The sequence below is a fragment of the Sminthopsis crassicaudata genome, chromosome 2 (genome assembly GCF_048593235.1).
Source record: "Sminthopsis crassicaudata isolate SCR6 chromosome 2, ASM4859323v1, whole genome shotgun sequence".
Taxonomy (NCBI): Eukaryota; Metazoa; Chordata; class Mammalia; order Dasyuromorphia; family Dasyuridae; genus Sminthopsis; species Sminthopsis crassicaudata.
Genome location: NC_133618.1, coordinates 345,627,760 through 345,654,351, shown reverse-complemented (window position 1 = coordinate 345,654,351; position 26,592 = coordinate 345,627,760). Strand labels below are relative to the sequence as shown.

At 31.9% G+C, this 26,592-nt stretch overlaps 1 protein-coding gene and 1 pseudogene across 1 annotated transcript in view; both read left to right on the top strand.

The window, feature by feature from the left end:
• The window catches only part of LOC141556484 (ninein-like), a 112,502-nt gene that overhangs the window by 62,552 nt on the left and 23,358 nt on the right, over nt 1-26,592 (top strand). Inside the window, exons 7-17 of the mRNA XM_074290670.1 lie at nt 1,147-1,293; nt 2,128-2,292; nt 8,955-9,091; nt 9,381-9,521; nt 9,802-9,976; nt 14,406-14,516; nt 16,645-16,734; nt 16,985-17,123; nt 18,355-18,476; nt 19,558-20,084; nt 26,369-26,491. Of these exons, the coding sequence (XP_074146771.1) occupies nt 1,147-1,293; nt 2,128-2,292; nt 8,955-9,091; nt 9,381-9,521; nt 9,802-9,976; nt 14,406-14,516; nt 16,645-16,734; nt 16,985-17,123; nt 18,355-18,476; nt 19,558-20,084; nt 26,369-26,491 (1,877 nt within the window). The remainder of the gene's footprint in view (nt 1-1,146; nt 1,294-2,127; nt 2,293-8,954; nt 9,092-9,380; nt 9,522-9,801; nt 9,977-14,405; nt 14,517-16,644; nt 16,735-16,984; nt 17,124-18,354; nt 18,477-19,557; nt 20,085-26,368; nt 26,492-26,592) is intronic.
• On the top strand, nt 21,038-22,274 carry LOC141556486 (ninein-like; annotated as a pseudogene).

Genomic DNA, 26,592 nt, shown 5'->3' with positions numbered 1-26,592 from the left:
AGACCAGATTTGAACTCGGATCCTCCTGAATTCAGGTCTGGTGCTCTATCCACTGCACCACCTAGCTGCCCTGTTCCAAATTGTTCTAAACAATGGTTGGGCCAGTCCATTAGTGTCCCCATTTTTCCACATCCTCTCAAGCATTTTCCTTTCCTGTCAAATTAGCTAATCTCAAAGGTGTGAAGTAGTAATTTTAATTTGCATTTAGTGTTTCAATCAAAAAAAATTTTTTTTTTTGCATATGAACATAGGTTGCATTGATTTCTTCAGAAACCTGCCTGTTCATAGGCAAATCTTGACTATAATTTTTTTGTGTGTGCAAAATATTTTTAATTTCATGTAATCATAATTTAGAAATATTATTTCCTTTGAAACTTTCTATATCTTTTTTGAACATAAATTCTTCCCTTATCCACAAATCTGACATGTAAAATTTTCATGTATTCCTAATATAATTATATTAGGATGATGCATATATTCTGTCAAACTGCCTTCCATTTTTCCTAGTAATTTTTATAAGTTCTTGCCCCAAATGCTTGGATCTTTGAGTTTATCAAACATTTTATCACTTTGGCCATTTATTATTATGTATTGTATATCTACTCTATTCCATTGATCCAGCAATATTTTTTAGCTGATGCCAGATTATTTTGATGTTAGTGCTTCGTAATATAATTGGAAATTTGGGACTGCTAAGTTGCCTTTCTTCACTTTTAGTTTTCATTGATTCCTTTGATATTTTTGATTTCTTCATTCAGATGAATTTTTGTTACCTTTTCTGGAACTATAAAATAATTCTTTGGATAAGTAAATTAATTTGGGTATAACTGAGATTTTTATGATATTGACTCAGCCTCTCCTTTATTTGTAAGAAAGTTGCAAATGGTTTTTACATTGTCTTCATTTATTTTAAATGAAATTACCCTTTCTAGCTCTTCCTATTGGACTTTGTTGGTAATATATAGAAATCTTGATGATTTATGTGAATTTGTAAGATATTTGATTAATATTTATTCATTTAATTTTACATGATTTTACATAAATTTTAAATTTATGTGATTAATATTTATTCATTTAAAAGTTCTTATGTGAGCAAAGAAGTATTTTAAAGATTTATTTTATTCCTGCTTAACGTATTCTTTTCAGATGTTTGAAAATATCTTCTGTGAACTTAAGCCTGATGGTACAATGAGCATAAAAGATTTTTTCTATGGTTTATTTAAAAATGGGAAATCTCTTATAACATCAGCATCAACACCTTATAGACAGTTGAAAAGGCATCTTTCCATGCAGGTAAGGATCACATAGAAAATTATTTCTCTGTGAGGTGATGCTAGAAAATTGTTTGACTATTTGCCACTGATTTATAGGATCAGGAGTAAAAGTCTCCTTTCCATCTTGCCCCTAAAATCTAATTTAAAGGGAAGCGATTTTTCATACTTCAATTCAACTCAAATTTTCATACTCTTTGACCTGGATTGTAGGAATACTTTTGCTGTGGGGCAAGTTGTGCTACTAGTTGTTGTTGGTAGCCATTTTTCCAGCTTCACATAATTTGACATAAAGATATTTCAAATTACCTCCTCTTTTTGACCCTTTAAATATCTGAAATGATTAAGTTTCCATCAAGTAACTGCAGTAACTTGACCTCAAATTCCTAAAGGATCACTATTTATTGCCAGAAATTCTTTTGGGAGTTAAAAAATTGAATTTTTATGTGAAGCATCCTTATTTTATACTATAAAATCATTGGCTATCAATATTGAGGAATAAGATAAAGAGAAAATAGTTTTTCAGATATTTATGTGTTTTTAATAATCCCATTGTTTAGCCTACTAATATTATCTTTGAATTAAATCTTGCTTTAGGACTTTACTCAGTTTAGAAAATCTATTAGGTAGGGTTTTTTTTTTTAGTGAATTTCATGGTCTCAGAATACTAAGGAGAAGATCAAAAGGGCAAAAAGACTTCTTTCTCATCTTAACATGACTTTTAGATGACTTTACATGACTAGAACAACATGACTTTTATCACATAAATCCCAGTCTTTTAACCAACCTCTACCTACTGTAGTGGTGAAATGTATAGGACCAACCTTAGCCTACAGAATTTCTCTCCCTTTTCTAGTCTTTTGATGAAAGTGGAAGGCGCACCATGACTTCTGCAATTTCAAGTTCAATTACCTTTCGATTATTCTCCTGCCTTGATGATGGAATGGGCTATGGTTCTGTGGAGCAAATACTTGACACTTGGAATGAAGAGGGCATTGAGAATGGCCAGGAGATCTTACAGGTAACTCAACAAACTTAGAACAAAAATTAGCATCATGAAAGAAACAGCCTAATAATAATTCTTTTCAAAACTCTATTTTTTAATACTAATTTAATAATTGAAAAACTTAATTTATTTAGTGATTTCTAATATGGCTTAATAAATTAATAACTTAATAAATTAAGTTTGGTAGGAGTTAAAATTTCTAAAGGCTAAGAAGAGACATCATATTATCATATATCAGAAATTTGAAGAAAGAGAAATTTCTTTCAGTTAGGTAGGGGACCTAGGGAAACTTTAATGGAAACAGTAGCATCCAAATTGTACTTTTTGTTTCAAATTTTTCTTCCTCTCCAAGATGGCAAATAATCTGATATAAGTTAAATGTTTGTCATGTTGTGCAAGAAAAATCAGATTAAAAGGGAAACATCATGAGAAACAGAAACAAAAACTGAAAATACTATACTTTGATCCATATTCAATCTCCATAGTTCTCTTTCTGTATATATATGGCATTTTCCATCCCAAGTCTTTTGGAACTGCCTTGGTATTCAGGTAATATGATCAAGCTTGCACTTTTATTGCACACACACATTATTTTTTGTTATTTTATTACTTTTTTGTTATTTCAAATTATTTTGGAAACTGTATGAAGAATGGAGAGGAGGAAGAAAATTAAAGATAGAACTCTGTATGTAAGACATTTTATATATATTTAAGCATTATATAAATGTTATCTATCTTAGTGAAGAGAGTAAACTATCAGGAAAATTTAAATTATCACATCGGGGGCAGTATGAGTCAGGAGGGAAAAGATGAAAGAATAATTGCTACAATACCTAAAACTTAGCAAATATTTGGATATTAGGATGAGAGATAGGAAAGTTAATAAAGTTACTAGAATTTTTGAGGTGAGTTTGAGAGAAATTTCTGACTGACTGAAACTTTCAAATGAAATAATCAATCAGAAATCAGTCACTCTTTTCTTTCAAACAGAGCTTGAGTCATCTGTTGCTTAACGATTTTAATAATAGAATTGTCTTTCTATATAGATTGTCCTTCTAGCACAATCAGCAAATTGTGGATAGAAATATTCTTCTTATTATTGAATATTCTAATTTCTATTAGTAAATTGTAAGATGTTTTACACTATAGTTGTTAATAGTAGCAAAATTAATAGATAATAGTCATACGACCAACAAGATAGAGAATAGGAAACTTCTGAAACCACTTCAAAAGAGTATTTGATAAAATAATTTCAGCTTTTTTCATATTCTGAGACACCAAGAAAAAAAAATGAACAGAGAAAGCAAATTTCTAACCTTTAATTTGCTAATTCAATGCCTCCTTCCTCACTGTCCACTACCAGGGTGCACAGTTTGACCCCCAAGCTCAATTGTTTATCCTCATCTTTCTTTTATCATGGAAAATGAAAAGCTTTCTTTGGCTACACTTGTAGCACGGGAACATTCTGTACTTCAACAGTACTTATAGAGAACTGAGGAATAGAAGAACTAGAGCAACAAATAGGCAGCACTCCACTGAGTCTAAGGGAAAGTACACTGCTTTCCAGTAGTGGAAGTGTATTCAGTAAAATTGTATTGAATTCAGTGGAAGCGGTATTCACTTGGAGCAGACACTGAGAGGCCAGCAGAGAAAACTGAGAGTACATTAGGATCCAGTCCCTAGGTATGCCATCATCAAAGGAAAAGTCAGAAAGTGAACAGGAAAACAAAAACTACCAAAGATCTCAATAGGTAGATAAGTAGATGAAATACCAGAGAAATAATGCATTGGTAATAGAAGGGAACAAGGTCTCCAGATCAACAAAATGAGTCAAAATATGCATAAATAAATTTGTATGACTATGTATGAATAAATTTTTCAAGAAAAAAGAAAAATGAATATACGCTAATAAAGAAGATAGCATGATGTACTTCAGAGAAATCCTAGAACTATAGCAGCATGTTCTCAAATGATTTAAGAGAAAATATTGTTAAAACAGAATTTATGGTCTTCAGAAATAAATAGAATAGGCAAGTAGAATAAACAGAAATAAATAGAATAGGAAAGCTTGAATCCACAGTAGGGATACTTCACCAAAAGGAAAGGAAAAGAGAACTACTGATTGGGAATGCAAATACAATGAAAGAAAATTTAAAGAAAAACAAAAACCCCCCAACAATGTTTAAAAAAAAAAAAAAGTTAAATGTTTATACAAGCAAAACATATTGTTCTCAAAGACAGGATACATAGAGACAATCTATAATCCTTATTATAGGTAAATATATAATACAGAGGTAAAAATGCTTTCAGAATGTTTAAAGTTGAACTTGAATGCCAGAAATAACATAAGAAAACTGCCCAGAATGTTTAAACACAGATAAAAAAGTGCCAATCAAAAGAATATAATGACTTTTTTCAAAAAGGAAAAAAGTCTAACCCTCTAACAAACATGGTGGCTAAATTACCAACTGGTAAAAAACATGGTTAAATTATCAGTTTCAGTGACATAACAACAAATCCTGCAAGGAACCAGGACAAGAACCTCATATACAAAGGAAAGAAAATTTGTATAGTACAGGACCCAAAACTGCAGGAAGCAATTACATTTGTTCAAAAGATCACAAGAGCCCAAGAAAGAATACCAAGATAATACACTTTGAAAACCCAAGTGCAGTGGAGGAAAATATCTTCAAAAAAGGCAGAAAAAAATAAAAAGATCAAAATACTCACGGAATAAACACCAACAATAATAACAAAATAACTACAGAAAGACCATTAAGAGATTTCCTTTTAAAAGTATATAAGGAAACAAAGGTGAAGCCAGAAATAGTTTTTTAGTTATGTACAGGTGAATAATTTTGCATGTGTTTGTAAATGCAAATGCCTTGCAGAATGGTGGGGGGGAGAGGCACATAAAAATGGAAAGGGAAGAAAAAAGAAAAATAAGTAGTGAACCCTAACAAAATCTAAAATTAACAATGAAGGAAAGATAATTCTTGTGGTCTCTCAGAAAGAAAACTTAAGGGATTTAGTTTAGTTTTTAAGGGATGAGAAGGAAAAGAGAAGGACTGAAATGTGGAGAAAAAAATAGGCAGGTCTGTTTCAGTGATGGGAAGTGATTACAATAAAAATGTTCCCATGGGGAAATTCCTTAAAAGGCAATGGGGACATTACAATGGATATAGGATGTTCAAAGAAGGTACATTTATTCTATAGCAGAAGAAATCTAGTTGTCCTAGGGAAAATTGGCTACTCTAAGAGTGGGAGGCCGTTAACTCCAAAAAGAGGGAAAAGGGTAGTGATTATTTGCACAACAATGAATGGAGGAAAATTCTTACCATTAAACAGTATTCCAATTATGTAGGAATTTGAAGGAATCTGTACAACATAAATGAAGAGAAACAAGAGGATGGATTACACATTGCATGCTTTTTCAGTGTATTTGTACCCCACTAAAAATATTTGTTTCATGAGATGATTCTCTGGGAGGGGGAAGATAATCATGATGTAAGAAACAGAAGATATCAATAAAAGCTTATTTTTAAAAAAAGAAAAAAAATGACATTAAATCTATTTCAATATACCAAAAAAATGAATAACTTTTTTTTTTTAAATTAAAGCTTTTTATTTACAAAGCATATGCATGGGTAATTTTTTCAACATTGACATAATCTTTTGTTGCAAATTTTGCTCTTCCCTCTATTCCCTCCCCTCTCTGGCAGGTAGTCCAATACATGTTAAATATGTTGAAATACATGCTGGATCAAATATGTGTATACATATTTATATAGTTATCTGGTTGCGCAAGAAAATCATATCAAGAAGGAAGAAAAACTGAGAAAAAAAATGCCAGCAAATAACAACAGAGTGAGAATGCTGTGTTCCACCCTCTGTTTCCATGGTTCTCTCTTTGAGTGTAGATGGTTCTCTTCATTACTGAACAAGTAGAACTGGTTTGAATCATCTCAATTTTGAAGAGAGCCACATCCATCAGAATTGATCATCATATATAGTCTTGTTGTTGCTGTGTATAATGATCTGCTCATTTCATTTTGCATCAGTTCATGTAGGTCTCTCCAAGCCACTCTGAAATCATTTTGCTGTTCTTTTTTTACAGAACAATAATATTCCATAGCATTCATATTCCATAATTTATTCAGCCACTACAAAGAGGGCTGCCACAAACATTTTTGCACATGTGAGTCCCTTTCCCTCTTTTAAGATCTCTTTGGGATATAATCCCAGTAGAAAAAGTGCTGGATCCAAGGGTATGCGTAGTTTGATAACTTTTTGAGCATAGTTCCAAACTACTCTCCAAAAACATGAATAACTTAAGAAATAACTCAATATTTGTTTTTTTGTTTTTTGTTTTTTTTAGGCTGGGGTTAAGTGACTTGCCCAGGGTCACACAGCTAGGAAGTAAGTGTCTGAGACCAGATTTGAACTCAGGTCCTCCTGAATCCAAGGCTGGTACTCTATCCACTGTGTCACCTAGCTGCCCCTGTAACTCAATATTTGATTAAAAAATAATAAGCAGAGCCAAGGACTTTTTCTTCCAAAATCCAAATTCCCCTCCAAAATAAGGCCTCAAAATGGATTCTGCAAGTGCAGAAACATCAAAAGGATGGGATGAAATAATTTTCCAGCATGAGACAAGTTAGGTCAGCAAGAAAAGTCTATCCTACTGCGGTGAAAGTGGAGCACTACCTAGTGAAGGCTGGTCATTACAGGCAGCGTCTCAGCAAACAAGCAGCACACCTTGGGAATGCTTACACCAGGGAGGTGAAAGCACTGCTAGCTTCCAGAGCTTTTAGCTCACTAATGGGAGGTCAGAAAACTGTTTAGAAGGAGATAATAGGAGATCCTTTGATGGCATTATATGATTCTGGGTCAGACTCATCACAATTCCAGAGTGGAAAAGAGTGCTTGTGGTCACTCTGCAGATCACTGACCAGATCTATCTTTAGATCATACAGTTTTAGAAGAACTGAAACTTACAGATCTGCAGACCTTGCTCTGAAAAGAGCACCATGAAAAAACCTGAAACTTGGTGTGGTGTCTTCATCATCTCAAGAGCAGAGTAAAAGTATAAAATGAATTTAAAAAGCCAAGGAAAAAAGGTGTAAAATGAACAAACATAAAAGATTCTGATTATGCAAAATTATTGTGATGACAGAGAAGATCAAAACACAAATTCAGAAGAAAATAATAAGATCAAAGAGGTTATGTGCACAGAAAAAATGGGAATTGTCTCTGGTCCTGGAAGAGCTCAAAAAGGAGAGATAGAGGGAAAATGGGATAAAGAAATGAAAAGCAAGTCAGCAGTTTGGTAAAGGAGATATAAAAATAACACTAAAAAACAGAAGAGGTCAAATGATTTATCATTTACTGAAGAGGCGTTTACTGAAGAGAATTCCTTAAAAGTCCTTAAAAAGTAAAAATTGGATTAGTGGAAAAAGAAGTACAAAATTCTTCTGAAAAAAAATAATTGCTTAAAAATTAAAATCGGACCACTGGAAGTTCAATTTCAGAAAACGTTACAAAACAGTAAAACAAAATCAAAAGAATGGGAAAAGAAAAAGAAGAAAAATATCTTCTTGGAAAATGACAGTTTTAAGAATTATTGAGAAGATTCTGTGAAGATTGTGGAGTAGGTTAGAAAATTCAAAGTTCTTTAGATTTCCCTCAAACAAGACAAAATAGTACCTCAAGGTGAGTGTACAGTGGGAAGAATAGTGAATATTTGTGTTGTGTTGTGTGAAGTGAATGTTTGTGTTGTGTGAAGTGAACACTTCCAGGCTAGCTGTGTTAAAACAATCAGCAGTGAACATTGGAGCTAACTGGGTTGTGAGGTAACTTTGGTCCCAGGCACAGGAATTTTCATTTTCTGAACAGTTTGAGAAGTCATATATCTGAGCTAAGAAAATTAATGGAATCTCTTCTGATAAAAGATGTCCGGTCCAGCATTGCTGCCTGAGATATAGCCCTGGGTGAAAAGGACAGCAGAAGCAGTGTGGCAGTGATACTGCTGGTTGTGGACAGCCTAGGTAGAATTCTTAGATTTGATTCAAGGCTGAAGGAGGAATAGGTCAGAGGTGCCATCTCTCATGCCCCAGGATTTCTCATTAAGAAAAAAATTCATTTTATTTTCTTTCTTATATTTGAAAATCAAATTATCTGTGCAAATTAAAACAACTCTGAGGTACTACTTTATACCTATTGGATTGTCTAAGAAGATAGGAAAAGATAATGATAAATGTTGGGAAAATTGGAATACTAATACATTGGTGACAGAGTTGTGAACTGATGCAGTCATTCTGAAGAATAATTTGGAACTTGCCTAAAGGGCTATAAAACTGTACATACCCTTTGATCTAGCAACTGGAATGGTATTCCAAAGAGATGGTATTCCAAAGAGATCCCCTCTGGGGGGAAAAAGGACCCATATTAGCAAAAATGTTACAGCAGCTCTTTTTGTGGTGACAAGAACTTGGAAATTGAGTGGATGCTCACCAATTGGGGAATGGCTGAATATAGCATATAAAAGTAATGGAATATGACTTTTCTATAAAGGACCAAAATTTTTACTCTTAAAAGCTGTATAAATTTCTTTCCTTTTACTCTCTAAGAAAGGATTATTAGCTACCTTCAACTGATTATATTTTACTTTTCTCTAGGACTTGGATTTCAGACTTGATGGAAATATCAACTTAATGGAATTGACCTTAGCACTAGAAAATGAGCTTTTAATTACCAAAAATGGCATTCACCAGGCAGCCCTGGCCACTTTCAAGACTGAGATCAGACACTTGTTGTGAGTTGATCAGACGGCACTTTGTCCTCCAATTCTTATTTAGCAATTTCTTCAAATAAATATTGTATTCTTCTATTTTGTGAGCAAACATGGAAGATCTTGGATATCCTTAAAGATAGTGCTTTCTTTATGTTATGAATAAAGTTTTGAAATATTCTTAATGATGACTTTTTGTTATTCCCCCCCAAAAAAGTCATTAAGAGCTTTGGGTTTGGGAAATTGTAAATCCTATTGGGTTGGGGAATTTGCTTTAAGAATGGGCTTTAACTCAATTTATATCTTGCTCCAGGGGGCAAATTGATCTAGTAGCCAGAGAGAAAGAGAAGTTGCAGTCAGATCTTGAAAAAGCTGAGAAATTAAAGTCTTTGATGGCTTCTGAAATGGATGATCACCATGCTGCCATAGAACACCAATATGAATATAAGTTCAGGTAAGAACAGTAATAATTGGAAGCTTATTTACCTACTCCTTTATCATAAGACATACCAAAACATACCTTAGAGTACTGTTCTAATTATCTGAATAAAGTAAGAATTTATTTGTTGCTTGTTGTAATGGTTTATGTGACTGCCTAAAGGAAACCAGGAGGTAAAATGATTTTTTTCAAGATCCTTTTCATCAATTTGATTTTTTTTTTTACATTTATGTGACTTTAAGCTGATTCCATATAAGTTGGGTTTTAGCAATTTATTGATCACTCTTATATGTAGGAAACTGGAGGAAATGTACAGGGAAAAGATAGCATCCTTCAAAAATGATATCCAAAAGGAGAGAGAACAGCTCCTGCAGCAGGTGGGCAAACAGCATTTGGAACTGGAACAGGAAATAGAAAAAGTGAAAATTGAAGAGAGCTACATTCGGGACCGTCTTAGCTTTTCTTTAAAGGTAACATAGCACATAGCCAACATTTTTATAATGCTTTAAGATTAACAAAGAATTATATGTTTATTATTTTACTTGTTCCTTACAACAATCTAGGTAACATTATTGTCCTAATTTTACACATTACAAAATTAAGGGTGAGAAAGGTCAAATAATTTGCCTAAGTTAACATACAGTTAAGATTCAAATTCAGGTCTCCTGATTCCAAGATTCTATCCTGTATATCACATAGTACATCACATAGAATAATAGCCATATAATAAATTCTTCCTTATTTTGAGATATAAGTACTTTTTTGGAGAAGACTTTAAAAAGAAATACTATTATCATCTGCATTTCCCAGTGTTCCTTCCCCTTATAGAAAGAAATCCTTTATGTTAAATAATAAAAATAAAATTATATGCAGTGTTCCACATTCAAAATCCTTCATCTTCACTGAGAAGGAAATGCCTAGAAAACATCTAGAAGGGGAACAGTTTTGAATTGGCATCAGTACTGATTATTTTTAGTTGCTGTATGAGATCTAGTCATCTCTTAGATTTGGCTTGTAGAACCATGGCATTAAGTAACAGAATTACCTGCTTAGATCTTGGTTCCACCTGTATTTAGCCTTTGGCTTTTGTCTTCTGTCTCTCATCAAATTTCTTGGATGAAACATCTAGTTAATTCACTGTTGTATCATAGTAGTTAGATATAGTTTGAATCCTGAGTTCTGGTAGAATCTCTGTGGAAAGGGCTGAAACTATGAAAAGTTGTACTTGAATCAGACAACCAAGCTATTTGATATTATATGCTTTTAGCATATGTTTTGGATAAATGGCTCTTCTCACTGTTTGGTGCTTACTCAATGTTTGATGTTAAGATAAGGCAAGGATTAGAGGGTGGGGTGAGAGGGCCAGAGGGACTTTGCTGGACTCTAGAATCCAGAAGGCAGTTTGTCTGTCTCCTTCACTTCCCCCCCCCCCCCCCCCCCCAAAGACCAAGGACTGGCTGATCCTGAGGCCTCCAGGGAGATAACCTGGACTTAACACCTCTGAATCATATTGACTTTGGACAATCACTTTAGCTCTCATTTACCTACATTGGCAGAGGGAAACTTTCTCTGAAATAAAATGTCCCATGTCCATCCCTGCCTAGTATCTTGAAAGCATAGATTTTAAAAAAATTAAAGCCTTTTATTTACAAAACATATGCAAGGGTAATTTTTCAGCATTGATTCTTGTAAAACCTTCTGCTCCAACTTTTTCCCTCTCTCCCCCCATCCCATCCCCTACATTTAACATGTTAAAATATACGTTAAATCCAATATCTGCATATATATTTATATAGTTATCTTGCTGCACAAAAACCTGAGAAGGAAAACAAAATGCAAGCAAACATCAACAAAAAGCATGAAAATACTCAATTCCCACAGGGCTGTCTCTGGGTGTATATGGCTTTCTTCTTCATTGAACAATTGGAATTGGTTTGAATCATTTCATTATTATCATTATTATTATTATTATTATTTATTATATCTTTTTATTTAGCAAATATATGCATGGGTAATTTTTCAGCATTGACCCTTGCAAAACCTTCTGTTCCAACTTTTCCCCTCCTTCCCTCCACTCCCTCCCCTAGATGGCAGGTAAACCAATACTAGTTAAATATGTTAAAGTATATGTTAAAAAAGTATGTAAACGTATCCATACAGTTATTTTGCTGCACAAGAAAAATTGGACTTAGAAATAAGGTAAAAATAACCTTAGAAGGAAATAAAAAATGCAAGTGACAAAAACAGAGGGAGTGGAAATGCTATGTTGTGGTTTATACTCATTTCCCATAGTTCTTTCGCTGGTTCATTATTGAACAAATGGAACTGATTTGGTTCATCTCATTGTTGAAGAGAGCCACGTCCATCAGAATTGATCATCATATAGTCTTTTTGTTGCCATGTATAATGATCTCCTGGTTCTGCTCATTTCACTTAATATCAGCTCATGTAAGTTTCTTCAGACCTCTCTGAAATCATCTTCTTGTTTCTTATAGAACAATAATATTCCATAACATTCTATAACATTCATATGCCACAATTTATTCAGCCATTTGCCAATTGATAGGCATCCATTCAGTTTCTAGCCACTACAAAAAAGGCTGCCACAAACATTTTTGCACATGTGGGTCCCTTTTCTTCCTTTAAGATCTCTTTGGGATATAAGCCCAGTAGTAGCACTGCTGTATCAAAGGGTATGCAGTTTGATAACTTTTTGAGCACAGTTCTAAATTGTTCTCCAGAATGGTTGGATCCGTTCACAATTCCACCAACAATGTATTAGTGTCCCAGTTTTCCCACATCCCCCCCAACATTCATTATTATCTTTTCCTATCCTCTTATCCAATCTGAGAGGTGTGTAGTGGTGTCTCAGAGTTGTATTTCTCTGATCAATTTACAATATTTATTTACAATTTACAATTTTATTTAGAGCATCTTTTCATATGACTAGCAATAATTTCAGTTTCTTCATCTGAAAATTGTTCATATATCCTTTGACCATTATCAATTGGAGAATGTGTTGAATTCTTATATTTTAGAAATGAGGTCTTTAAAAAAACTTTTGAATTTAAAAGTATTTTCCCAGTTTATTGCTTCCCTTCTAATCTTGTCTGTGTTAGTTGTCAAATAGTGAACTCTTATCCCAAAAGCTGGGGTCTTTGGGTTTGCCAAAAACTAGATTATAGTCATTGACTATTTTGTCCTGTGAACCTAACCTATTCCACTTACTTTTCTTCTTCCATTACTCTATTTCTTAGCCAGTACCACATGTTTGTTTTTTGTTTTTTTCTGAGGCTGGGGTTAAACGACTTGCCCAGGTTCACACAGCAAGGAAGTGTTAAGTGTCTGAGACCAGATTTGAACTCGGGTCCTCCTGAATTCAAGGCTAGTGCTCTATCCACTTCTCCACCTAGCTGCCCCTGTACCACATGGTTTTGATGATTGTTGTTTTATGATACAATTTTAGATCTGGTACAGCTAGGCTACCTTCATTTGGAAAGCATAGATTTTTATAAAGGATATGAAGTGCCTTGGATTTCTTTTAATATTCCAATGCAGGGCTGTGAACCAGAGTTAATTTAAAATTGTACTGAAGAGGTTTTGTTTGCTAAATGTGGTTTGAAAATTATAATAGAGCTTCTATACCTTAAACTTCAAGACTAAAATAAATAAGATTACCAACAGTTCAAAATGCAGACAATAAATTTATTCTCTAATCCTTGACTAGTGTTATCAGTTCTAAGAAAGCAAGCAGATTTTGCCAGTTTTTTTTTTTTTTCCAAAGTGAAAGGTGTTTTGGGGCTTTATTGCCCATATATATTTTTTTAATTTTTTTTTCCTGAAGCAATTGGGGTTAAGTGATTTTACCAGGGTCACACAGCTAGGAAGTGTTAAGTGATTTGAACTCAGATCCTCCTTAATTCAGGGCTGGTGCTGTGCCATTTAGCTGCCCCCTTGGCCATATAATTTCAATTAGACATTCATTACACAAGTGAATTAGGTTAATGAAATTTTGTTTCATTTCTTGAATCTAGCTTGTCTTGGCCAACATTCATGAATACCTGAATGAATGAATTTTCTGGCCACCATTTACTACTATTGTCATTGTAGCAACTAGAAATAATTATTTATTGTTTATAATCAATAAGTAGTTATTTAATAATTCACATTTATATAGCATTCAAGATTTGAAGATTTCATTCTTCATGGAAATCCTAGGAAGTAAATACTGCAAATATTATTATAACCATTTATACATGAGGAAATTGAACCTCTCACAGGTTTAGTGATTGTCCCATCACACAGCTAGTATTTGAGGCAGGATTAGAATGCAGGTTTCATGTTTTTTTCTTTTTTTCTTCTATGTATCTCTCAGCTGTCTAGTCCTAAAGAGGGCTGCTCTAATTTATTTTGTATTGTGTGTATACATTAACTTTTTTAATCTGGGGCATATGAACTTGATTTTTAAAAGTATCTTGATAATTGTACAGAAATACAGTTTGGTTTCCTAAGTATTTCGCTATATGCATTTAAAAACATTATTCTTATGCTCTCAATAGTATCTATAATTTATTATTAGAAGACTGTTTGCCAGATATGTGGAGCAACCACAGTGGATCTCATCTATTTCTTTTATGGGTACCAGATGTGTGTTATTCTTTACTTTGCTACTAATATTTACTTACTACCATCAGTATCTTTTCTAAAAGTAGAACAGCAAAACAAAACAAAAAGCCCATTTCGGGTTAGTCATTTTAACAAGGTTTTTAATCAGGTGTTTGTAATCCAATTACAATGGTTTTAATTTCAAAATGGAGGAAATTCTATTAATAAGTGATATAGGATATTGCATAAAAGTTAAGGAAAGTTTTTATAAATGCTACTTTCAATTTTGTCTAGGAGAACAGTCGTTTAGAAAGTGAACTACTGGAAAATACAGAAAAGCTTAAAGAATATGAGAGTTTAATCACCAAACTGCAGAAGAATTTGGACAATGTGCTATCAGAAAAGGTCAGGTTTTCTTTTTTTCTCCATTACAAGCAAATACATGTTGTATTGTTGGTGACAGCTGTCTTTCAGAGTAGCTCAACCATCATACAATATTTCTATTACAGTGAACTATGTTTTCCTGACTGTATGACTTCCCAGGTTTTTTAAAAAGCTTTCTGCTGAGTTTACCTTTTTCATTTTGGATATTGGTATTTTGGTTTTTTCTTTTTTTCTTTTTTTTTTTTTTTACTAATGAAATTAACCATTAGTTTATTGGTTTTTTTTTTTTTTTTTTTTTTTTTTTTTTTTTTTTTTTTTTTTTTCATAAAACCACCTACTAGTTTTATTTATTTGGCTTTTAGGGTTTCCAATTTTGTTTAAGTGAGGATTTGTTCTTTGAATTTTTTCATTATGACCAATTAATATATTCTTTCCCTTGTCTGCTGATATCAGAGTTTATATATAGAAGTTTCCTGGTAAGTAATGGTTTTGCTGTATCCCATAAATTTGGATATGCTGTTTTACTGTCATTCTCTTTAATGAAATTAATTGTTTGAGAAACAATTTGTTTGAACATGATTTGTTCTTTGACCTTTTTATTCTTTAGAATTATTTTGATTCTAATTAATTTTAATCTTTCCTTTGCCCTTTAATGAATGTAATTTTCATTACATCTGTAAAGAATGAATGTGATACTTTTAAAATCTTGTTCTGATTCTGTCAGTCATTGTAAATTTATGTTTTATATAAAAATTTATATATTTATATATTTTCTATTCTAATTCAATTTCTGTTGGTTATGGTCAAATAGTTTTCCTAATATTGAACTAGCCCTGATATTCCTGGTATAAATCCCACCCACTTATAGTTGGTTATTGCAGGAATTAATATTGCAGGGAAATAATATTGTAATTTCCTTGTTAGTGTTTTATTTATTTTATTAAATTTTATTAAATTGTTTTGCACCAATATTCATCAGTGAAATTAGTCTGTAGTTTTCTTTTACTTCTTCTTGGTTTAAGTATTATTATTATATTTGGGTTATAAAAGGAATTTGATAGGACTTCCCTTTTTCCTGTTTTCCCAAATAACCTATATAATTTTAGAATTATTTGTGCTTTTAATGTTAGGTAGAATTCAGTTGTGAATCTGTTTCTGGAGATTTTTTTCATAAGGAGTTCATTGATAGGTTGTTTTTCCTTTTTTGTTACCTGGTCAATTTATAAAACAAAATATATTTTTATAAAATATTTTTATAATTATTTTATAAACATTCATCCATTTCAATGGTTTTCTCATTTAAAGTTTTATTAATCCTCCAATTTCCAATTTTGTGTTAAATTTGTTCTTTTAGTTTTTTTTAAGTTGCAGCAATTTCTTGATCTCTTTCTTTTTATGTATTTTGATGATAAATGATTAAGAAAACAGCCTCATTTAAAAAAAAAAAACTTGTATTAAAGTTGTTTAGTTTTGATTTGGGATTATTGTTAGTGGTAAATTTGTGCTTTTGCAAATATCTGTATTAATGTCATTAATATCTGTATTAATGTGTGTTTAAGAAGCAGGCAAAAATACATGATACCAAGAAATAGCAGTTTGGTCATCTATAGTGAATTTAATGTTTTGTTCTCAGGCATTTGATGGTTTTTCATTTTTTTTTTTTTTTTTTGAGTAATGCTGAATGAGACACAGAAATCAATATCTAGCATGTTATAGATAAGGAAGGACATTTATTAGGATTCTTAGAAGGTACTAAGACAGTGGAATTGATATTCCATGATACAATAATTATCTAATTTAGCATGGTTCAGTATGATTGATCTGATGATTCTACAAAGAGATGTTATGGGCCAGAATTTGAAACAAGGTACTAAGTGGAATTGATGAAATAATGATTCTCTAATTGATATGTACTTAATACTTACTATAATTCCACAAGATTCACACCTTTAAGAGAAGCCCCTAAAGGAAAAGCCCATTCTTGGTGGCAGAGACAGTCATTCTATTTTCCACCTTTGTGCTAGTTGGAGGCTGAAGTTCAAACCTTTGGATTTAGAGACAAGACTTTAAAGGAGACAATAAAGACTATTACAGACATCTATGAAAACTTTCTACTTTTTTTTTTTTTTTTTTTTTTTTTCACTTGCAGTTTGGTGACCTAGATCCCAACAGTGCTGAGTTCTTTTTGCAAGAAGAGAGGCTAATCCAGATGAAAAGTGAATATGAACAGCAGTGCAGAGTAAGCATTAGAATTCCTTTTCTGTTATCTTGAAGCATAAAAGTTATTGAAAAATCATACAAATTGCAAATGAAATAGACCTTAATTTAGAGAGCTAGGGCTTGCTATAGACTTCCGTTATATTCAAGGAAAGGATTACCACATTGTTGTGTTGTCCTCAAGACTCAGAGATTTGCTACTCTTTTTTAAAATTGTTGTTTCCCTAATGTTAAAATTTTATTTTCATTTTATTTTGGGACTTTTTCCTCAGATGTTACAGGACCAAGTGGATGAACTCCACTCTGAACTGGAGGAATATCATTCTCAAGGCAAAGTGTTTAAAGTTCCTTTCAAGAACTCTCTTTCCAAGGAGCTTGATGTTAGATGTCACGGTGTAGATCTTGACCAAGGTATAAACACCCAAGCCATTTTTGAAGCATTCCTTTGTTGAGATCTTTGACCAAAATCAACTAAAATGTAAAAATAATTTGTCATCATTAAGCTATTCAACTATGTCTGGAGAAGAAGAGGGTGTTTTTGTTTTTTGAAATCCTAATCCCTAAGAACTATAACTCATCTAGGAATTTCTGAAATTAACAGATATAAAACAATGTCATTTTGATTATTGGCTGATACTGTTGATCTCAGCCTCTTGGTTACTTAGATTTAGATACTCATTTTTGGGTTTCTACATATATATTCCAAGAGGATGCTTAGGTATAGAGGATATATTGAGGATCCTGGGTCTTTGTTGCATCCCTACATTGCTTCTCGAAAAATTCAAGGCCTGGGGTTAGAGGAAGTAGTCCATAGGCTTTACTAAACTGAGAAAAGTATTCGTGATTTAAAAAGATTAAGAACTTCTGGTCTAGATAATGTCTAAATTTCATTATCTGAAAACTGTTGTTGATAAACATATCATATTATATCTTTCCTTTTGTGGCAATGTGGTATAAACCATAGTGGATCTCAAGAATTATATCTGCATATATACCTATATATGTGTGTGTATATATATATATATATATATATATATATATATATATATACATGTATACGTATATATATATATATATATATATATGTATACGTATATATATATATACATGTATACGTATATACATGTATACGTATATATATATATATACGTATACATGTATATATATACATATATATATATATATATATATATATATATATATATATATATATATATATATATATATATATATATATATATATATATATATATATATATATATATATATGTATATATATGCTGGATCATCTAGAGGTGTATGCATCTTTCCTCCCCTAACCTTACTTCTGCCAAATGACTTAGCATTTTAAGAGGGTTGAAAATTGCCTCCCTACAAGCAATTGTTGCTAACAACCTCTCTCAGTCTCCCTTCCCAACACAAGAGAATAAAAAAATCAATGTATTAACTCTGAGTTAAAGGACAAATTCACCTAAACATTTACCTAGTGAATAGAAGAGAACTTCTTTGACCAGGCAGTTATCTCTGAAGTACCATAGGCTGGGATAAATTTCTTTGGTTAAATTACTTATCTCAGATTCCAGAATTGTACTTCCTTGGGGAGGGGGGAGGAAAACTGTAAATGGGGTAATTTGTATTTTAGGATTTGATTCTGAAAATTGTGATCCATTGAATATGAGCATTGAAGCAGAAATGATTATTGAACAACTGAAAGAACAACATCACAAGGACATGAAATGTTTAACATTGGAACTTAAGGATAAAGTAAGTACTGACTATTAAACTTCAAAAACACGCTCATCTTCTAAAAGGACAAGCAGGTTTTTTGAACTTCAACAGATCTTTATGAGTTTACCAAAAGCTTTTTTCATAAAATCTTTTATGTCTGAGAAATGTTTTCTCAAGTTATTTGACCCAAGGGATAGAATGTTGGGTTGGAGTCAGGAAAACCTGAGTTCAAATATATCTGTATACTCTTACGAGCTTTGGTCTAGCTGACCCATTTTTGTCTGCCTAAATTTCTTCAACTGCAAAATGGGGAAAATAGTTGTTGTGAAGATCAAATTAGATCTTCTAGCAAAGTGCCAGGCACATGGTAGCACTTAATAAATGCTTATTTCTTTCCCCCACTTCAAATGATGAAGAGCTTATCTTATTTTCCTTAAATCTAACTCCCAAAAGTTACTTTTAAATTCTACTTGACATTTATGAAATTATTTCCAAATGAGATTTTTAGTTTCCTAATTATCTCTAAATTATATTTAAAAACACAGACAAAACCCAATATAGGAATCACTTATGCCATGTAATTCCCAGTGGTATATCTGATACTCTCCAGAACGATAAGTTGCAGATAAATTGTCAGTTTATGAAGAAAATTTCTATTTCCATAAAATTACAGATCCTAATAAAAAATTTGCATTAGGAGGGAGGGATATTTTTAGCCTGATTGACATTTCCTACATACAACATACACATATTTGCTAATTTGTGCTGCTTCAGAAGCAACATTAAAAACAGTGTTGAATTTGTTGGTATATTTTCAATTTTAACAGGACTATGGTTTGGGAAAAAAACTAGAAAGAAAACTAGAAAGATAAAGATTCTTTACTTGGAAACTACCTAAACTCAGAGTTTAGATACTAGGTGATATTTAATGTATCCATTACTGTGACATAGTAGGTTCACCTGGTAGACTCCTGATTTTGGTGGATAATTTTCTTGAGATTCCATGGTATATCTACTCATATAGAAAAATCTTGAGTTCTCCAAGGAAAAGTCCTATCAATCTTTTGTTTCTTTATTTAATTTTGGAATTAAGTGACTTGTATTATTTCTGCTACAGATGAGCCATTATGAAAAGCAGCTAGATGAAACCAAAGCCAATTGTGAAAAAGAGCAAGAAAATGTAAAACAAAAGTACAAGAATGAGATGCATACTTTAGAAAAACAAATAAGTGCCCTTAAAAGTGAAATTGCAGAACTACAGAAACAGACAGTTGTTCTGAAAAAAGAACAACAACAAAAAGACTCTAGGCATATGAAAGAAAAAAATGAGTTACAAGTGAAATTTAATGAAGAAAAGGCTCATCTCCAGGAGAAGTTGAAACTAGAACATGAAGAAGCTCTTAAGAAAAGACTACATCTGGTAGAGGAAAGCTTTAACAGAGAGAGGAAGGGTCTCATTCAAAAGGGTATATGGGCTGAAGAGAAGTTGAGAGACTTTGTTAAAGCAAAGGAAGAAGAGAAATGCAAACTGGAAGAATTTTACCAGGAGCAGCTAAAAAGTTTATTTGAAAAACATAATCTTGAGAAAGAAGAGCTACAAAGGAAACTACTAGAAAAGCACCAAAACAAACTGCAGGAGGAAAGGTAAGAAACCAAAGATAAGTGAAATATGATAAGTGAAATAATTGTATTACATGACACTCAATCAGTTCAGTAAACTCAGTCCATTTTCTAAAGACTAATGTCTGTATAGACATTACTCTGTATAGACACAAGCCTAGTTTGAGATAATTACTATTAACTATTAAAGTGAAATTGAATTTTATTTTTTAAACAAGGTTTAGTAGCATAAAATACCACATACATGACATACCATATTTAGAATGTGTGAAATCAGTTTTGGCCTATTATTTCAAAGATTCCTTTCTATTCAGAAATTTTATAGTTGTTGATGAAAGTTAAATTGTTATTATAATAATATAATTTTAAAAAGTTGTTCTTCAACTAGGCTTAATTTTAGTGTAATACAAAGGAAGTTCTCTTAGTTGCTTGTTCATTTTAGCTTTTCCCAGTGCAGTTTCAAATGTTTAAAAAGAAATGCTGATATATTACATTGTTCAGAGTGCAGTCATACTTCATAAGTTGAACTATAAAATCATATTTGAATTCCATGCTTGATCTTATTCTATTTCATAAATTAAAACAACTAAACTGGTTTGTTATTTGTGGATAATTTGATTAATATTCTGAAATCCATTAAAGAATTTTTTCATTAAAGTCTGACAGATTAAATATGCTGCCTAACTGAGATGGGAATATGACTGAGATGGTTAATGTGCATTTGGATGTTTAATGTCATTTTAGGTCTCAAGTTCAAATTTTAAATTATCCTCAAGGCATGCTATTTAGAATTGCATCTTCATGGAGGGAAAGCCATTTTTCTATAGAAAAAATAATTTAAAAATCTTTTTACAAGGTGACTATACCTTTTTGACAGATTTTTTTCCCCCTGTATTTAGACTCAAATTTATTTTCTTTTTTTTTCCACAAAAAATTGGTTAGTTATTTTTAAACAGTAAGTAAAAGCAAATATTTTCTTCAGTGTCTTTCACATAGGGATAAAGATGGGGTTGGGAGAAAATGTTTATTTGTTTTCTGAGTTGGCAGCAATTTTAGTAATGCTGTCTGTTAACCATATTTAGGAATAAAATGGAAATTGAGTATAATAGAAGAAATTCTATTTTCTGAGTGAGTGCCAAATTTCACAAGCAAATATGAAGACTAATAATAATAAATAATAATAATTTAACCTATTATAATGATATCTATATTATAATAATAACAATAATAATAAACCTGAAAGTTTCCTATTAGCAAGAGCTGAAGGACTTGATCGAATAGCATTATGAGGAAAAATCTAAGTGGGAATTTGAAAAAGTTGAACTCATCCAGGATTATATTAAAGCACAAGAACAACTTGGAGAGACATTGAAACTTGAGAAAGCAACCTTTCTTGCTCTGACAAGAGAGGAAGAGATACTAGAGAAAAAATGTAAAGAACATTTAATCAGCTTAATGGATGAGAAACAACAGCTGCAAAAACACCTAGGAAAGCCAAAGAATATGTCTGAGAGCCAACAAAAATTGTTTAAGCAAATATTTGAGCTAAAAAATGATCATTGAAAAGAATTTTAAGGTATAGTGCATTTCATGTCTCAAGAAGATGATGCAGGGAAGTTAGAGAGGGAGAAACTTTAAGAACAGTATATTAAGAATAGTATATTAAGTATGAAAATGAAAACATGGCTTCTCAATTTTTGACAATGGAGGACTTCAACAAAAAAACTTGTAAGGAAGCAGTCAAAAAGAAAGTTGAGCTAAGTTTAGAAATCTAGACTTCTAAATAAGATGAAGGAATTACTGTATGGAATGCTTAGCAAGCCTCAGAGTGGCTGCCAAGTGGAAGCAAATGAAAACGTGGATATGGCTAGTGACATGTCACTGCTTCAGCAGGGTACACAACTTTGGAAGAAAATGGTGATATTGTTATAAATCTGCAACGGGCTCATGAGAGGGCAGTAAAGGATAATGTCAAAATGGCTGCTGAAATCATTAAGTTATATACAAGAATTAGATCCATGTCAGTGACAGTTTCTTTAGAGGAATCAAATGATTCAGATCAAATGAAATCGGATCTTCAATGGAACACTGAATAGAGACACTGTCATCACAAAAGAGAATAATACAAGGAGAAAACATTATTACCCATATTAGGTGTAAATCATGAGATGATAATGTTCAAGAAGTGGAAAGGATAGAAATAAATTCTTTTCAAACGCTAAAAAATAAAATGCTAAATAAAGACTAAAAAATCTATAGGATCATTAGAGAGTTTTTCTGAGTTTGAGAATTATGAAGTAACAAGTACTGAGAGTTTGGACCTAATGAATAATCCTTATCTTCAGGAGAAATTGCAAGTCTTACACACACAATGGGATCAAGCTTCAGAAAACATTTTTGATGTTTCTATTTTATAAAAGAAAGTAAAAGTACTTGAGAATAATCCTGAGACTACTGCCAACTATAGAATGTTTTATGAGAATGCCAGTAGGGAAAATTATTGTCTTCAGTAGACAAAATGATGGAAGTACAATATGACAAAGAAATAAAAAATACAGAAAAACAGAAGTTTTCATATTGCAGACTGAGCTGAAGAAATTTGAGACAGTAACTGAAGCATTCCTCAAAATTAAACAGAGTTATGATGAAGTTAAAACTGAAAATGAAAACCTGAGGGTTTGAGTTTTGAGACTCAAGGAAAAAATTGGGAAATTCCAGGAAAGATCAATGGAACAGTTTTACTCATTAAGTAAAATTGGTTTAGACACCCAAGAAGTAAAACCTGAAAAAAAGGTACTAGAACAGAATAAAAGGATGGAACAATGGAGTAAAAAAATTATGAATGTGGAGTCTATTTTTTTTAATTTAATTTTTATTTTATTTTATAATTATAACCTTTTTTTTGACAGTACATATGCATGGGTAATTTTTTATAACATTATCCCTTGCACTTACTTCTGTTCAGATTTTTTCCCTTCCTCCCCCAACCCCCTCCCCCAGATGGCAGGCAGTCTTATACATGTTAAATATATTACAATATATTCTAGATACAATATATGTGTGTAGAACCAAATATCTTGTTGCACAGGAAGAATTGGATTCAGAAGGTAAAAATAACAGTTTACAGTCATTTCCCAGTGTTCCTTTTCTGGATGTAGCTGATTCTGTCCATCATTAATCAATTGGAATTGGATTAGCTCTTCTCTATGTTGAATATATCCACTTCCATCAGAATACATCTTCATACAGTATCATTGTTGAAATGTATAATGATCTTCTGGTTCTGCTTGTTTCACTTAGCATCAGTTGATGTAAGTCTCTCCAAGCCTCTCTGTATTTCTCCTGTTGGTCATTTCTTACAGAACAATGATATTCCATAACATTCATATACCATAATTTACCCAACCATTCTCCAATTGGTGGACATCCATTCATCTTCCAGCTTCTAGCCACTATGAAAAGGGCTGCCACAAACATTTTGGCACATACAGGTCCCTTTCCCTTCTTTAGTATTTCCTTGGGATATAAGCCCAGTAGTAGTATGGCTGGGTCAACGGGTATGCACATTTTGATAACTTTTTGGGCATAATTCCAGATTGCTCTCCAGAATGGTTGGATTCTTTCACAACTCCACCAACAATGCACCAGTGTCCTAGTTTTCCCACAGCCCCTCCAACATTCATCATTATTTGTTCCTGTCATCTTAGCCAATCTGACAGGTGTGTAATGATATCTCAGAGTTGTCTTAATTTGCATTTCTCTGATCAATAGTGATTTGGAACACTCTTTCATATGAGTGGAAATAGTTTTAATTTCATCATCTGAAAATTGTCTGTTCATATCCTTTGACCATTTATCAATTGGAGAATGGCTTGATTTCTTATAAATTAAAGTCAATTCTCTGTATATTTTGAAGATGAGGCTTTTATCAGGACCTTTAACTGTAAAAATATTTTCCCAATTTGTTTCTTCCCTTCTAATCTTGTTTGCATTAGTTTTGTTTGTGCAGAAACTTTTTAATTTGGTGTAATCAACATTTTCTATTTTGTGATCAATAATGGTCTCTAGTTCTCCCTTGGACACAAACTCCTTCCTCCTCCACAAGTCTGAGAAGTAAACCATCCCCTGTTCCTCCAATTTATTTATGATTTCGTTCTTTATGCCTAAATCTTGGACCCATTTTGATCTAATCTTAGTATGTGGTGTTAAATGTGGGTCCATGCCTAGTTTCTGCCATATTAATTTCCAGTTTTCCCAGCAGTTTTTGTCAAATAATGAATTCTTATCCCAAAATTTGGGATCTTTGGGTTTGTCAAACACTAGATTGCTATTTTTATTCACTATCTTGCCCTGTGAACCTAACCTATGCCACTGATCAACTAGTCTATTTCTTAGCCAATACCAAATGGTTTTGGTGACTGTTGCTTTATAATACAGTTCTAGATCAGGTACAGCTAGACCACCTTCACTTAATTTTTTTTTTTTCATTACTTCCCTTGAAATTCTCGACCTTTTGTTGTTCCATATGTGGAGTCTATTTTAAAAGAATGTAATCAAGACAACTGGGCCTGTGGGCAGGAAGACACATGGCTTCTAGAAAAAACAAAGATATCTGAAGATTTCTGGCTTCAAGGAAGGATAAATCCTGAAAAAAAGTCAATTGGACAGATACAGTTTAAAAAAATTTGAGGAAAATGCTGTATTCTCAGAACTTCAAGGGAAATATCACCACCATGACATAAGAATAGTAGAATTAGAAATGGAGAAAAACAAGTTACAGGAGCTGACCAGGCAATTAAGAGAGAAAGTAATTAATTCAATTAAACAAAAACATGTACCTTTTCATGGAGAAAAAGAGGAGGAACTGAAGTCAATGATGTATGACTTACAAAGCACATGCAGTGAGATGCAGCACAAAGTTGATCTGCTGATATACATATAAATTTTTTATGGAACTTAGCTATAACTCCCCTAACTTCTACCACTTGTTTTGCTCAGAGAAACTAATTTGTTAATATTTGAAAAACCAGAGTAATATTATTGATTCTATAAATTTCTGTTTTAACAAGTAGAAATCTTTCCAAGAAGAAAAACTCTTGTTTCCCATTCCTTTTTAGCACAGCAAATTATTCTAATATGATATATAAAAATGAATTTATTTTTTGCTGTTTAATTTTCTATATTTGAACAGTAAAAATCACACTAAGTAACTCAGTAACACATTGTCAACCATTCTATTTGGCTTTAAGGATTTTTGCCAAGAATGTTGTAGTTGTTTCATTTAATGACATATATTTTTAAATACCTAGATGTTTTTAATTAAAGTCATCACAGATAAGACTTTCTTGATTTGTGTGTGTGTGTGTGTGGTCATTTTGCTTTCAATTTTAGTTGATCTTTTTTAAAGTAAACATTAGAAAGTCATTCCTTTTAGCAAAAATCTTAACCTTTTTTTTTTTTTTTTTTTTTGGTGGGGAAGGCACTATAAAGAAGCATAAATAGATATTTTACATATTTATGGGAGAATAAACAAAAATGCAAAACTGAATTGAATCACCCATATACATAGAATATATATATATATTTATTTATGTAAGTATAATATATAATATATAAAATATTAATATTAATAATTAATATATTAATATATAATATATATAATATATTTATTATTTATAGAATATATATATATATATATATTTAGAATAATAAATATATTTATATAGAATAAAGTTTCATGATTAATGGTTTTTCTTAAAATCATTTTTTTTTTTTTTGGGGGGGGGTGATTGCCTTAAATGAATGCCCAGGTCTGAATGTAAAGTTTCCTCCTCCCTTTTATTGCTGTTGTATTACTAGATACTCTCATTCTCATCTTTCTCTTTCTCTCTGTCTCTTATACACATATATACACACACAGTGTAGGACTTTGGGATTTTTGACACTATAGTTCTAAATTTTTGTAACAGGTCATCTTTATCACTATTGTCTACAATTAAAACATGAATTGCTTACATGTTTGCAGGGAAGAGAAGGATTGAAACACACAAAAGTCCAAAGGGTCATATTATATTAGTCAGTGGCACAAGTAGTTTAAATTTCCATTTCTAGTCCTAGGTTTTTCCTAATGTGGTGTTCAATTGTACTATTGGTTCTTTATAAAGTCAGTATGTTAGCAGCTTATTGCCAATTAAAAATAATACAAATTTGTCTTTTCAGTGACTTTAGGGCATCTGTATTTTTGGAAGTCTCTCAAAAATTTTCTAAAAATGCCAGGTTGTAATTCTATTTTTATCTCTGCACTTTAGTCAAGAGTCTGAAAAGTTCCAAGAAGAAAACTCTATTTTAAGGAATGAAATTACCACTTTAAATAAAGAAGGTAGTTCTTACCTAAAATTAGGGGAATTCCGTGGATCTCAAAAAGAAATATGGTAAGCTTTTTTTTTTTTTTTTTTAATACTCATTATACTTACACAGACATTTAAGGAATCATTATAAGAACTCAAATTTACTGTAATTTTAAAAGATCTTT